The 15,569-nt window shown below is 47.1% G+C and overlaps 1 protein-coding gene across 3 annotated transcripts in view; it reads left to right on the top strand.

Moving 5' to 3' along the window:
- Positions 1–15,569, top strand: part of LRRK1 (leucine rich repeat kinase 1) — an 85,933-nt gene that overhangs the window by 40,051 nt on the left and 30,313 nt on the right. For all 3 annotated transcript variants that reach the window (XM_068143304.1, XM_068143305.1, XM_068143307.1), the window contains 6 exons: positions 4,564–4,676; positions 5,777–5,853; positions 9,513–9,642; positions 10,173–10,285; positions 11,135–11,349; positions 13,334–13,498. In XM_068143304.1, the coding sequence (XP_067999405.1) occupies positions 4,564–4,676; positions 5,777–5,853; positions 9,513–9,642; positions 10,173–10,285; positions 11,135–11,349; positions 13,334–13,498 (813 nt within the window). The remainder of the gene's footprint in view (positions 1–4,563; positions 4,677–5,776; positions 5,854–9,512; positions 9,643–10,172; positions 10,286–11,134; positions 11,350–13,333; positions 13,499–15,569) is intronic.

Raw genomic sequence — 15,569 nt, 5'->3', positions numbered from 1 at the left:
AGTAAGAGTGCTGAGGGTCTTTGCTCCTTCAGTTGTTTTTAATGATCCCTGCAAATTTAGCTTTGCTTTCTGGTAACCATTTGGTTTCAGTTGGCATTTCTTCTGGCAAGGAAGGAGTCCTATAGACTATTGTTTCTGAAAGTTGTTTAAGTGTACCGAACAAGCCCAGCAGGTGGGAGCTACCATGTCAGCTATTAAACGCTAGATGGTGCTCAAGGGCACACTGTTCAGAGGCTGCCGAGGAATGGGAGTGCAGCAGTACAGGGTGTCAGAGACCTCGGTGCAGTCTCTGCTGGTAGGCAGTTCTCAGAGTTGGCTGCCTTAAATAGTGCCCGTTCTTACCTGTATCTCTTCAGCCTTACCTTCACAAAAGGAGTAATGCCAAGTATTTGCTGTCTCCCAAGGGATAGATTGTGGTGGACTCCTCCTTGGTTGTAGCATTTGTGTCAGTGCATAGGGCTGCACTCATTCCCCAGCCCTCTCCAGAAGCAGATGTGGAAGTGAGGAAATGAGCAGTAATGTATTCCTACATAAAATGTGCAGGTAACTGTAATGAACTGGGGTGAGTTGTCTTCTCCCTGGGAAAAACAGAAAGCAGAGGAGGCATGTGACTTCAAAGCATGTCTTATGGAACAAGTATTTTATCACTGGCTTTTGCTTGGTTTGTGCAAGTGTCTTAAGACTAGGACCAGCTCACAGTTATGATGTATATACTGGAAATGCAGTGTTAAGAGAAGCAGAGGTCTTCTCAGATCTCCTGTCTGTTGCCTTCTAAAGGAACCAACTGTACATTCTCCAGGCCATGGCTTAGTTCTCTAGACTAGTTTGATTCTCTTGAAGAGACCTGAGCCTCTCTGGGTTGAGGTATTCAGGTGAGCTTCTGGTCAGCTTTTCCAGATCGCAAGCTGACTGAGGCAGCCTGATCTGGATGCTGTAGTTTGTTCGCTCTGCTATAATCAACTCACCAGAGCCCTTTTGGCATGCTGCAGCTGTAGGTTTGAAGGAAGCTGTCTGCTGATGCCATTGTCTCACATGTGGAGGCACACGTTCTCTTGCTCAAAGGCAGCAAAAATGAAGACCTTAGAGAGGAGAGAGAAGAGGCAATTGCAGAACAGCGGCTAGGGATCGCCAGAATTACAGTCCTGAGGAGCACAGCAGTTGAAAGTCACTACTTTTCCTGCTATGGAGCAGGCCTGTAAGCATTCCTTACAATCTCATCATGCTCTCAGCTCTCCTGGGGAGTGGCCTTTGTCAGTGTTTAGAGGAGGACATGCAACATGGATACAGTTGACTAAACATGAAGCCCCCAGCTAGACCACACAGAACACAGTTTGTGCTTATTCTGGCACGTGTAGCCTCCCTTTCGTCCTCAGGGATATTTTGGGGGAGAAGTTTGAAGCATTGTCATTGAACAACCTCATGCTGATACTTGGAGAGAGCCTGGCACCAGGCGCCAGGGGAGAACTGGTTCTTCCTTCCAAGGGGAGGTTCGAGCCAGTGGAAGACTAGTGATGATAAAAGCATCTGTTAAGACTGGAGTGGCAGGGAGAGTTCTGTAGTTTGCATGCTTTTCCAGCACTCCTTTAGTGGTTTGCTGCCTTTACATTCCCCGTGTGGCAGCGCGGCACAGCGCCGCCCCTCGGTTGTCGCTAGGGGGAGCGCTGTGCACGGTCGTGGTCGTGGTCGTGGTCGTGGTCGTGGCCGTGGCGGCAGCCGCTGCTTGTCCCCGCCTGTATCACAGGGACGCCTCTTTCCCAGGCTGAGAGAAGGGGAGGAAGGCCAAAAAGCCGGCTTGGTGAGACACTGGTAGCCCTGCCTGATGAAAGGGACATAAACCTTTTGTGTGATGTAGAGCACATAGAATAGAATAGAATAGATCAGACCAGACCAGACCAGACCAGGTTGGAAGAGACCTTCAAGATCATCAAGTCCAGCCTATCACCCAGCACCATCTGATCAACTAAACCATGGCACCAAGTGCCTCATCTAGGCTCTTCCTAAACTCCTCCAGTGATGACTCCACCACCTCCCTGGGCAGCACATCCCAATGGCCAATCTCTCTGGGAAAAATTTTTTCCTAACATCCAGCCTAAACCTCCCCTGGCACAGCTTGAGACTGTGTCCTCTTGTTCTGGTGCTGGTTGCCTGGGAGAAGAGACCAACCCCCACCTGGCTGCAGCCTCCCTTCAGGTAGTTATAGAGAGCAATGAGGTCTCCCCTGAGCCTCCTCTTCTCCAGGCTAAGCAACCCCAGCTCCCTCAGCCTCTCCTCACAGGGCTGTGCTCCAGACCCCTCCCCAGCTTTGTTGCCCTCCTCTGGACACCTTCAAGTCTCTCAATGTCCTTCTTAAATTGAGGAGCCCAGAACTGGACAAAGGACTCAAGGTGTGGCCTAACCAGTGCTTAACACAGGGCAGAATGACCTCCCTGCTCCTGCTGGCCACACTATTCCTGATCCAGGTCAGGATGCCATTGGCCTTCTTGGCCACCTGGGCACACTGCTGGCTCATGTTTAGCTGCTGTCAACCAGTACCCCTGGGTTCCATTCTGCCTTGCTGCTCTCCAGCCACTCTGACCCCACTCATGGGTAACCTCTCCTTCTTTCCAAAGATGATACACCCTCTTTTTTTACCTTAATTTGCTCAGATGCTCATTGCCCATCCAGGCCGTCTGCCCCGGGGCTCATCTTCCGGCACATTGGCACAGCCTGTTCTGAGCCTTCAAGAGTTCTTCCTTGAAGCTGGTCCAGCTCTCCTGGACCCCTTTGTTTTTAAGGGCTGTTTCCCAAGGTACCTTCTAAGTTAGTTCCTTGAGTAACCTGAAGTCTGCCCTCCAGAAGTCCAGAGTGGAGGTTTTCTTGCTGCCCCTCTTAGCTTGAGTGCATACTGAACACTCAATTATCCCATGGTCACTGGAGCCCAGCCAGCCTCCAACCACCACATCCCCACCAGCCCTTCCCTATTTGTAAAAAGGAGGTCAAGCATAGCCTTGCCCCTGGTAGGCTCTCGCAGCACCTGGGATAAGAAGCTGTCCTCCATGCACTCTAAGAACCTCTTAGACTGCCTCCTCTCTGCTGTGTTAAGTTCCCAGCAGGTATCAGGCAGGTTAAAGTCACCCATAAGAACAAGGTCTGGTGATCCTATGACAGCCTCTAGCTGCCTATAGAATGACTCATCAACCTCTTCACTCTGGTTGGGTGGTCTATAACAGACTCCAACCAGGATGTCAGCACTGTTGGCCTTCCCTCTAATTCTCACCCACAAGCACTCAACCTGATCATCCTTGATCTCTAGTTCCATGGCATCTAATGCCTCCCTGATGTACAGGGCCACCCCTCCACCCCTTCTCCCTCACTTGTCTCTCCTGGAGAGCCTGTAGCCATCAGTTACAGTGCTCCAGTCATGTGAGTTGTCCCACCACGTCTCTGTGATGGCAACTGCATCATAACTTTCCTGCTGTAACAAGGCTTCCAGCTCCTCTTGTTTGTTGCCCATGCTTCGTGCATTAGTGTACATGCACTTCAGCTGGGCTGCTGGTTTCACCCCTCCAGCTTACCACCCTCAGACTCCTGCCTGGGGGAACTGGTTTCAGCCCCTTCCCCTTCATATCAGCAATTGGATGCTGAGGTCTCTGCTGCTCAAAGGTGACTCCCATGGGGTGTAATTCGTTCATGCTGCTGTGCTTGTGGCACAAGACAATTCAGCTGACGTTCTGCTTGTCTCAGTTTGCGTGGTTGGACTAGCAGAATAAACCTGGTTGGAAACTGCATAGAGAACTGGATTTTCAGTCAAATGAAATGGATTGTATGGGTCTCAGTATTATTTTTAAGGGCAAATGGAAGGGCACAGAAGTTACAAATCTGAATGGGACCCGTGTTGTTTTTATGGTATGTTTCATTCAAATTTAAAGAAGAGCTTGGATTTAACCTTGTTCCTGGTGTTTGCAGCCAAGCCCTATCACCGCAGTGCTGTGTGGTGTTGGTTGGCTTCACTTCTTGTTTTTAAAATCTCTGTCCAGTGTGAGGGTACAACAAGTAGGCAGGCAACTGGTGTGAATCTTGGAAAGTTAGTATAAATCCTTGCCATTTTAATAGACACGTACTAACAAAGCAACTAATGTTTTCCTTGTGTTAAATGGTTCACATATTGCACGTTGATTTTAGGCATACACAGGTGTCAGCCCACACTGATAGCAGCTTGCAGCCACGTGTAAGACTTCTCATCCCTGTGTGGCATACTCTGTAGGTAACTCATGCTGTTCTTTTCCATTTGGAAAGGTTTCCTCACTAAAAGCAAAATGTCCTTCTGTGTGGGTTGTTTCCAATTGCATCTGTCAGCAAGTAGACTAATAATCTCCCAAAACTAATAGTGGTGCTGCTCCGTGCAGGAAATAGGCTTACTGGAGACAAGAAGGGAATGTTTGCATGCTGGGCAGCACGGACAGGATGTTCTGATGAATAAAATGTACTTTCTTCATGTTCTGTCATTTAATAGCCACACTGAAAACCCTCTTTCGGTGTGTTTGACGGACTCTGCCTTCTAACTCTAGGCTGTTCCTCTTCTAGGCTTTGGTGTCCCTGAAGCTGCTGGGAAATCAGTTGGTTACTTTGCCTTCACAAGATAAGTGGAGCTGCAAACAACTTAAGTCAATGGATCTTTCAAAAAACCAACTGGGGAAGTAAGTGTTTCTTTCAGATTTTGCCTGACAAAACAAAAGCTGGTGTGATACAAAGGATGTCAGCAGTGAATTAATTACCTGCACAGAAGGCATTGATATCCACACACCACGTCTCTAAGCACATTGTGTGGCTGTGACAGTGATGAATTATCCTTCACCCATTCTTGGCCATTTAGCTCACTATATAATTTATTAAGTGGATAGATTACTGATAATGGCAGTTTAATTTCAAAGCATGTAGAAATGTTTTTAACCCAGTGTGTAGGTCAGCACTACAAACACTGGTTTGTGGGGAGTAGCTCTTAACCATAATCTGGGCTGGGCTGCAGTTTGTAGTTAGTGTGGGAGTATTGTTTTGGAAAAAATGAAAAAGCTTTGTTTTTTAAATGGAAGTGTAACCAGCTGCAAGTTCATAGACAAGACTAACATTAATAAGGTCATGCAATAAAAGGCTGATGTTGTTCTGTTTAGGAGTTGCAACAGGGATGTTTAATAGAGAAAGTTAAAGGTCCCTTATCTTCTCCAGAGCTGCACTGAGTTCTGTCATACTCATATCTTCTCACACGACTGCCTGTCCAACAAATTTTCTGGAGTCCTCCTGAGCTGTGTCATCAGTTGCAAAAGACAAATTACTGGGTTTTGAATGGCACAGTGCATTTCCAGAGTCATGTTGTTGGGTCATCTTGTCAGAGTCTCTCTGGTGAAGCGGGGAATGGCATCAGGTCGATTCTCCAACACTTCTAGTGAAGCTCGTTCAATTTGCTGTTTGACAGTGTACTTAACCTTGACACCCATAAAGCTGGGGGGGTCAAGTACTCTCACCCTGGGAGCTGAAAGTGCTGCCTTGCAGAGCTCTGTTAATTTGCCAGAAGAAAACCATTGGGCCTAGACAAGTGCTGGTGGAGTCTAGCTCTGCCGTTGCACAGCAGGTTTTAGTCTTGTCTCTCAGCAGCAGGGAGGAGCCCATAGGAGCTGGTGCTGTGAGTCCCACAGCCTTCCTTGGGGCCAAACTCAGCACCACAGACTGTCTTGATCGCACAGCTCTCAAATGCCACCTCCAAGTTCTCCTCTCCACACATCACTATCTGTTTGCCCCACAGGAGTGACGAGGCGTTCAAAACCAAGCGGATTCCCTTCTTCACCACGAAGAGCAGAGCGCGCGGCGGCCCAGAGCCAGGTAAGGTGCAGGCAGTGCTGAGAGTGCCAGGTGAGCCCTGGAGCAGCAGGAGTCTGTGCAGTCTGGCTGGAGGGAAATCAGTGTAAATTCATCTGCAATTAAATTGGAGAGGAAATGTGTTCAGATAAAGTGCTTCTAGAGAAATGGTGCAGCTGCTTAGGGCCGTCAGTACAGAAAGATGAGGAATGAGTGAAAGCTGTTTCTTTCCCTGAGCTTTTGTTCTTGTCATGAAGATGGCTCTTTATAGCCAGAGTACTAACTGGTATGTTGAAGGGAAATTAACCCATTATTAGTCTTATTATTCTTAGGACTGCTTCTGTTGCTGAATTTGTAAATTGCATGTTTTCCCTGTCTCTGATTTGCAACCACAGTTTAGGGCAGAGCAAAAGAGAGAGATCTGGGGTAGTGCATGTGAAATCTCAGTGAGAACAAAGGACTGTCTGAAGATGTTTGCACTGCTTCCTTCTCTCTGTGGGGTTCATCTACATCTCTTGTTTGCTTGTTTTATGTGAAAGCACTTGGAGAGCTCTCTCAGCATTGGCTGCCTGAAGAATGGCTCTAAAGCATTTTTTACCAGTTGCAGAGTGGAATGGAGCTGGCATCTTCATGACACAGGTCTGAGGGTGGGAGAGAGAGGCCCTCCTGAGGCAAATGCTTTCCTCAGTTTCTCTGAAAAATCATCCATGATTACAGGTCATGGGGAATAGGTCAAGGTGGTAAATGCACTAAGTACAGCTATACCTGTAGGTGCAAGCCATGCTGGTGTTCATCCATTCCAAATGGGCTCCTCCTATAGGGAGTGACCTACAGTAAAGGTGCCAGGAAGCTTCGCTTGTTTACCTTTTCTTTGAGCTGCCTTCTCTGGAGGGAGTTTGAACTGTTGTGAATGCACTGAAGTGGGAATGTTCCACATCCTCCTTTAGCAGGATAACACAGAAGGAAGGCTTCAGTGGTTTTCCACTACTAGGCATGCTGTCTTTGGCAAATGACAGAGAAAGGGAGCAAAGATGTGATGGTCTAAGGTGTCATCAGCTCTAGTCACTGATACTGACAAGTCAAGAGAATCATTGGGCTGAAACAAGCAGTGAAAATGAGCTACACATCATGCCAGGACTTTCAGGAGGTTCTGACCTCCAGTCTGCTCATCTGCAGGGCAGAGGCTCTTCCTGGACCCCCAGGCAAGGCTAATCCTGCCCCATTTTCCTGTCTGTGGAAGCAGAGGCTGCTGTGCAGCCAGTCCTGTGTGTGCACCCGAAGGAGGAGAAAGGGCTGCTCTGCACTGCTCCCAAGTCGGAAATGAAAATACAGAATCTGTGACATCTGTGAAATCCCAAACATTGAAGAACTGGAAAAGAAGTCTTAGCCTTGTGAATCTGTGGGGCTTGATGTATCCTCAGAGCTTCTCTGTGAAAAGCTAGAGCAGCATTTCCCAGTGGGGACAGAAGGGCAGGAGCAGTGGGCAAAGGTAGCTAAAACCAGCTCTAAAAGGGACTTGCTGTCCTGATGGAACTTTCTACGTGCTGCAAACCCAGCAGAGCCCCTCTGCATAAGGGAGGGGAAGATGGACTCTGTTAGTCCCATTGGAAAAACCTTGGCACATAATGCCCTGGTGCAACTTTGAGCTGCTGGAGGTTGCCTCAGGTTGCGGGAGGGCATAGAGTAGCCCACCTGGCTGGTGCCATGGTTGAATAGTCACAGAGAAAGACCAAAGCCAGCTCATCTTCTTCTCTTTGTTCCTCTGCCAAGTATAGCTCGGTGAGGCTAGAGGATGTGGCCAAGAATTTAAGGACCATCAAGAGAAAACAGAAGCTGGAGTACATCAGCTGCTCACAGCAGTCCTGTAGCGAGGCGGGGGGGCAGGTTTTCCTATGCCTTTACCAAGAAAGCTGCTTGCTTAAGTTGAGATTATTTAAAAAGGAATAATTTATGGATGCTTACTATGCTGGGTGGACGAATCCAGCGTGAGTCCTTGCACACGCGTGTGCTGCTGGTGGTGTTTACTCATCCAGAAATACATTTTCAAGACGCCATTTGTTTTGGTTTTTTCTACAGTTCTTTAAAAGAAAATTTGAGCTCAAGCCATAGAAATCATAAATAACTCATGAATAAATAATTACAATTCATAAACACCTCCAGCTTGCTTCCCATGTAGTGCACTCCTTCCCACCTGGGACTCTTCAGTGAATCGAGAGTACTGCAGCTATTTCAGGGGTTTGCTGCTACGTGTCCGGGAGGGACTGAATCTCTCTCTGCCTAGGTGCCTGCTGAAGAGCAACAATGAAAAGCTCAAGCCCAGCAATGAGCCTGAGAGGAAATGAATGGATCCATGAATAAGCCTGCTGTTCTTCTAAAAATAATCCCAGAGATGGGTTTGTGTTTGAAAGCTCAAAGGCAGGCTGTGACGCCCTGCCCACACCAGGCAGTTCTGTCACCTCTGTGAGACGCCCCCACAGACACTGAGCCTCTAGCTTTTCTGATCACAGCTCAGGCTTGAAATGCTCTTCATATCAGAACTGAGGAATTTTCTCTGGAGAAAACCTCTTCAATTTTGCCTTCCTCACCCCCCTGTTTGTTTTGTATTGTTTTGGCTAGGTGTAGTTACAGTTCATCAAGTCTTCCCTGTATGGGAAGAACATCCTGGTGGCAGTGCCCCTGTCCTGTCCTTGAGGAAGGGTGTGTCACACATCTCAGGGAGCAGCCATGGAGGCAGCAGATGGTGCTGGTTGTACTTTCCTAATCAGAGGCTAAGAATCTGCTTGTCCCTGTGTGGCCTGTTGTTCCTTCACTTCAGGATGTTCCTTGGTAGATACATGTGACACTCTTAAGACAACAACACAATTCATGGCAGTTTTTCATGCCACTACCCCAGGAGTAATTTGTGGAGTGAAATGATGCTCTTTGGAACCAGCTGAATTTCCCTTTGTTTGAACCTCTCCAGCAGCAGTAACTCAGCCATGCAGTTGTTGCTATTATTGCTTGGGTTGCTCCCAAAATACGCTCGCTGCTGCTCAGACATGTAGGAAGTCTGAAGTGCCCTGGGACCCTGCAGTCTAAAACTGAACAGAGGGGCAAATACAAGCAGTCTTTCAGAGGCAACATAGGTTAGCAGCCTGTCAGCTGCAGTTTGGGGTTTCTTCTCTGTTGTTACTGACTTAGAGCCGCCATAAATTGCCCCAGGATGCATCGTGGGGGCCTGGATATACATTATGACAGACTTCTGGTTTTTCTCAGGCAGCATGGGAAAAAACATGTTAAGAACTATTCGTGCCCTTGCTGTGGCCTTTCAATGCCAGCTGTTAGGCTGGAATAGGGGCAGTTCATGAGGTATTAACCACAGCTATTCAACAGCAAGAAATATAATGCCACTCTGACATGTAGTTGTCTTGGCAGACCTAGAGTTCTTCCCTCAGCCCGTCAGAGGTCGTGGAGACTGTAACCTTCAAACACATGCATCAACTTGATGTTAAAAAACTGAGGTGTGAGCATTGATGTTTGATTGCCATTGAAGCCCGTTTGCTTTTCTGCTCTTGCTCTGTGGTGGTTCCTGCCAAGGAACATGACTCATGTCTTGCTTACAAAGTTAGGGTAAAGGCTTCTGGATCAGAACCTTGGTGCTTGTTGTGTTTTAAAGGTGCAATTTGTTTCTTGTCTCGTTGCAGGTCCTTTTTTGGAGTTTCCAGCATTTCTGAGTGATTCTCTGGAAGTCCTTTATCTGAATGACAATCAGCTGGATGCTGTCCCACAGTCCGTTTGCCTTCTGAAGGGTTTAACAGAACTTTATTTAGGAAAGTAAGTCTGTCCTGAAAAAGCTCTGCAGTATTATTTCCATGTTGTTTTAGTGACCAGTCTTCTGTGGAGCCCCACCCCAGATGTCCAGGGCTTTCGAAGTCAAAAAGCTGGAAATAGTCAGCCCCTTGTTAGCACTGTGCCCGTCATTTACTTTAGATAAGGAGGAGGCTGGTCTTTTGAATTAGAGAAGATGGTCTCATGCTCTGAATGCAAGCCTGGGAATCTAGGGTCCTCTGCTTCATTCTGTCTTTTTGCTGTCAGCTTCCATAGCGTTAGAGGCAGTAACTCATAGTTTTTGCCTTTATTTCCTAACCATCCAGTAAAGATGGCTGTGCTCGTCTGCCTCCAAGGATAAATTGAGGTTATGCATCACTTTTAGGATGGAACTTACTATTAAAGTGCTGAGTAGTCTTATTAAAATGTTAATGGGAGATTTCTGCAAGGAGAGAATAGTGTAATGTGAGAGCCTGTGAGAGCAGCTACTTACACACAAAGCCTGGTTGTTGGTAGCTGTATTTGTTTTTTCACAGTAACCCTGGTATCCGAGAGCTCCCCCCAGAACTGGGACAGCTGGCTAATCTCTGGCAGCTGGATATCGAGGAACTGAGTATCAGTAACGTCCCTGCAGAGATCAGAAAAGAGGGTAAGGCTGATCCTATATGTTCTTTATTAAACTGCCTGAACAGGGGATGAAAAGCACTTCCTTTCAGTGGTCCTGACAGGGACAGGCAGGGTGTGCCCAAGCCCTTGTTGTGGTTAGCTGGAACTGCATAGGAAGCCTCCTACACGTGTGCAAGTCAGTGCTGAGCTCGGGGTGTATGATCAGTTTAAGATGGATCCAATCTTAACACAGTGACTTATAAATGCGATATTTCCCCTGCAGTGTGCATGCTGGATAAATTCTGTGGCTTGCTTCCTGAAGTGCATATTTTAGAGTATTCAGACACTCTTTCTAAAGACTGAAGTGTTTGGGATCAGCAGCCACAGTCACATTGAAGTGGCTTTGTTGTAAGCTGCTAGGTTTCTGGATCTGTTACAATACTGTCTTCTTTTTTGTGTGTGTTTTAATAAGAAAATCCTGTGGGAACAAAGTTATTAAGAATTATTCCTTCTCCAACATGCTGCTGAAGCTGAAATCTAATTTTAACTGGAAACATAAAAGCAGAAGGAAAAACTGAGTATTTTCCAATACTAAATTAGTATTTTATGTTTCCTTTGAGCTTCTGCAGCGTACGAGCCACAGCATTTGTTTCTCCTTACAGTGCTCCATTGTAGAGCCTCAGAGCAGTGACCTTTTCCTGGGGTCCCTGTCTCAGGTTTGTCCACTGGAGGTTTCTTTGTTTGTTCTCTGGTTGTCTCAGCCCACAGTGAAACTGCAGGGAAAATGTTAACTTGGCTGATGTGTCTGCAGCAGTAGGCTTTGTGCAGTCCTGCTGTAGATGTGTGCATTTGTAACTGCTGGCCCCAGACAGAGCCTCTCCATTCCTCCCAGGCCCTAAAACAGTGCTGGCATACTTACGGGCACAACTGCGCAAGGCAGAGAAGTGCAAGCTCATGAAGATGATCGTCATCGGTCCTCCACGACAGGGAAAGTCCACGCTGGTTGAGATCCTGCAGACAGGCAAAGTCCCTCAGATGATGCACAGCGATGCCACCATACGTACAACGAAGTGGCAGCTCCCCAAGCCAGTGGGACACAAGGCAAAGGTGAGAAACAATCAAAGCTCTTTAGTCCCAGTGAGATGTTGGAGCCCTGCAGTGTCCCTTTGGGGCTGAAATTGCCTGCCTTTTGACAACAGATTCCACTACCTGTGAGCCAGACCTCACGAGTGACATGTCTGTAGACCCATCGCAATTCCTCTTCTTCCTCTCCAGTTGGCACTAGAGGGCAGTTCTGTTTGTATGCTAAAGAAAGTGCCATATGCAGACTGCCTAAAGTCTAGCTTCCTGTGGTCTTTGGACACTGATTCTGGGTGACTGTTTTAAATAGGCATGTCTATAGCAGATTGTCCTTTCATTTGGGACCAGAAAATGGGACATCAGTTCCTAAAGCTGGACTCCTTTGGTATCAGAACTGTCCTACGTGGGCAAGGTGGGTGAAAGGTAGGCTGCCTGACGTCTTCTATGATCCACACGTCTAAGGCACACCTCTAACACCCAAATCTCAGATGGCTCATTCAGGGACTGTGTCAACCCATACTGAACTCATTTAGACAGCACTGAATTAATTCACTTGTAGGTGGTCTTGTTCACCACTTGCGTAGTCACACAGGGCTGAAAGCATGCAGAGCGGGTCCTGAGCTCTTGTCAGAGCTGAGGGTGTGCAAACACATGGCTCCCCCTGCCCAGATGGGAGTCATGACCACCATGCTGTTTAGGAAGGGGTGGAGGAGCCTGCTGAGTTCAGTTTTTCTACAGCCAGGAGTGCCAGGCCAGAGACAGAAAGATAAAAGACCCTGGTTCTCTAAAGACACTGGTGGGAGAAGGGATTCGTGCATTTTGTGTTGAAGAGCAATTGAGTAACATAAAAACCTAGACACAATCAGAGACCTGGAGTGGGATCAATATGCTGAACAGGCTTTTGTCCCTACCTCTGAGTCTCTGTCTCTCCATACCAGCACTGACATCTTTTGGATGAACAAAGCAGTCCTGCTAGTTAGGGCTCGGTTTAAACAATATGGAAGTTCTTCCAGCTGTTTCTGGGAGACTTCAAACTGGGGCCATGCTAGGAGAGCAGAGCCCTGCTGAGGTACTTAACTCCTTGCTGGAATCTCCTGGGGTCACTTGTGGGATCAGGCAGTACTTGGCCCTGGACAAGTAAACAGAGCCCACTCAGTCTTGTGTAATGCACTGGGGATGGTGGCTGGAGCAGGGTTTGGTTTTCTACACAGTCACAGGCTTCTTTCCTCACCAGGGCCAGGTGACATAGGAACAGAGCCTCCGAAGTATGTCAGTGCTTCCTACTGCAACTGGAAGCCTGAACACTGTTCAGACTGAGAGCTGTTGTCACTCTTAGTGCTGGTGTGGGGCTGCATGGAGGAATGGATACTGAGATACTTGGAAGAGAGTCAGAGAGGCCTCCATTTTCACATTCTCTCAAAAACCAGTGAGGCTGATTTACTGTGGCTGTACTTCTAGCCCATCTCTGATGTGACACATGCCCCAGAAGCCTCTGAGCAGCGTGCAGGAGGTGTTTATGAAAGGCTTGAGAAGTTTCCCATCTCCTGAGCGTCTATATTCTGTTTGGCTCAGTTAGGGCTGAGCTCAGTGGAAGTGATTTCAGCAGGAGGTTTCCTGTTCCCCGGAGCAGTGGCAGATAAGTAGCTTCAACGGCCAAGTTGAGCATGGCATAGACAAGGATGAAACAGTTTCTATTCCAGATGCAGTGAAATACAGGGCTCAGAATGAGACCCTTGTTTGTACTGGAGAATCCGCAGCATTAACTGGAGATTTACCAGCATCAAGGGCACCTCTATGGTTTTAGCAGCAAGTAATTAGTCTTGATTTCCTGTGGGGAAGTGGTAGCCATGCTTAACAATTGCTTGTTGATTTGTCTTTCCTGGAGGCACAATTAGGACATTGAAACCCCTCTTGTGTCATGCATTATGGAGGCATAGGTTTATACTTCAGCTATTATCTCCCTGTGATTTACTGCAACGTTTGATTTGAACACTTCTCTTTGTCTAAGTAGGTTGATTCAGTGGAGTTCAATGTCTGGGATATTGGAGGCCCGGCGAGCATGTCTACAGTCAATCAGTGTTTCTTCACAGACAAAGCATTGTACATCGTGGTATGGAACTTGGCACTGGGGGAAGAAGCTGTGGCAAACTTGCAGTTCTGGCTGCTGAACATCGAGGTAAGAAGTCACCGGCGGACTCTGGGGTGTCTTAACGCATAGTAGCTCAGTACACAGATAGGTGATATTACAGATTCCTTTTCTGGCCTGCTTTTAAAACCTCCACCAGCCATGAATTTTGCATAGCTTTTGGGATTAATTTCCAGGCCGCTGTAGGCATATCATTAAACATAATGGATTAAATTTATCATTTGCTTTGTTCTCCCTCACACACATCAGAGAGTGAGACAAAAGCTGATTCATAAATCCTTGCTAAGTAAGGCTGAACATAAACTTATTTTGGAATTAGTGTTTGACCACACTGTGCTCCAAGTGGGGTTTGAAGCATTTTCTTTCTTGTGTCAGTTAGGCACAGGTTAGTGTGGAGGTTATATTTTAACACTTGAGAGTCAGGCAAGCTTGAGAGTGTCTCTCAGCTGCAAGGAATGCAGTGGTGTTGGTTATTTTATATGACCACCTTAACGTTTTGGGGGGGTTTTAAATCTTGCTTATTTGATAGGGCCTTGGAGTGAAGTGGGGGTCAGTGTTTTCTCCCTACTATCAGATGATTGGATGAGAGGAGATGGCCTCAAATTGTGCCAGGGGAGGTTTAGATTGGATATCAGGGAAAAATTCTTTCCTGCAAGAGTGATCAGGCGTTGGAGCAGGTGGCCCAGGGAAGTGGTGGAGTCACTGTCCCCGAAGGTGTTCAAGGAATGTGTGCACATGGCTCTTAGGGACTTGGCACCTGGGGACATGGCTTAATGGCCATGGTGGTGTTAGACTGAGGGTTGCACTCAATGATCTTAGAGGGCTTTTTCAACCAAAACAGTCTGTCGTTCTATGATACCTATGTTGACATGATACGCACAAAAATGAGTTCTGAGTTAGTGCCTCTCACAAGAAGAAACATCTCAACATTACAGAAACAGCTTAATGGTCAGCAGCAATCAAAAACCCAAGGCAGGGAACAAAGCTGAGAGCATAGTTACCGTGTTTCAGAAGGTGTGATGTGCCTGAGTCCTTAACGTATGCCAGCAAGCACATAGCAGCTTAGAAAAGATACAGACAAAGATGAACACGGTGGTTAAAAGGGTGAGAAAAAGACTCTCGGTGCACAGCAATTAAATAATTAGATCTCTTCAGCTGAGAAATAGGCAAATGGGGAGGAGTGCTGCATTTAGACTTAGCAGGCTAAGGAGAAAACCACAATGGAGTCTTTGTTCCTGATCCTTTACAATGGAGGAGTTAGGAGAGATCAAATGAAATCAGGTAGTGATAGCTTTGAAACAAATAACAGCAAGCATCCCGATGCCAGCAAAGAGCTACCCTGTGGAATTTACTGGACTTGCAATGTGCTGTGGGTGTCAGAAGTTGAAAAGGCAGACTGATAGAAGAAAAATCCATCAAGTGCTGTTGATTCAGAGATACTGTCTCATGCTCAGGAAGCTGGTGAGCTGCAGGCTGCTGGATACTGGCGGAACACACCGGGGGAGATCTGTACATGCTTGCCCTGTGCCTATACTCTTTGTAGAGCCTTGGGCCAGTTGGGCCCCTTGGGCCCATCACTACTGTTTCTGCACCAGGGTCGACTTTGGTGTCATTGAGGTGAGATTTCAGTAGGCGTCAGAAGAGAGAAATGCAAATAAGCAGATATTTCTGCATCTCTGGTCAAAGTCAGGCTGATCCTTGCTTAAGCCTGTGCAATCCCACTGTATTTGGCAGTGTATTCCCTGAAATCTGGATGCATTCCAGCACTGTAATAGAAACATGGAAAGGCTGGAGGAAACCACAAGATCATCTAATCCATTCCTTTCACTGGCTCAGGATTCAGTAGATTCAGATTTTCCTAGCAGTTTATCTCACCTCTTCCTCCATGCACCTCCAGTGAAAAAGTTTGTGTAACTCCCCCAGGTATCCATTCCAGAGTGTAGCCAGCCTTTCTCAGCGTGTCAGAGTTAGATCTTCTGGCTGCAGGTGAAGCTAACCTATTTTCCTTTGTTCCCATCGTTTAGCTGGCTCGTTGCAATTTAACACCACATGGCAACTCCCTTTACTTAAGCCCTGATGTAATAAACCCAAACTGATAGTT

The sequence above is a fragment of the Melanerpes formicivorus genome, unplaced genomic scaffold, assembly GCF_026170545.1.
Source record: "Melanerpes formicivorus ecotype bairdi unplaced genomic scaffold, bMelFor1.0.p_v2 SCAF_10, whole genome shotgun sequence".
Taxonomy (NCBI): domain Eukaryota; kingdom Metazoa; phylum Chordata; class Aves; order Piciformes; family Picidae; genus Melanerpes; species Melanerpes formicivorus.
The sequence above is the reverse complement of the archived record's forward strand: the minus strand, read 5'-3'. Positions and strand labels throughout refer to the sequence as shown.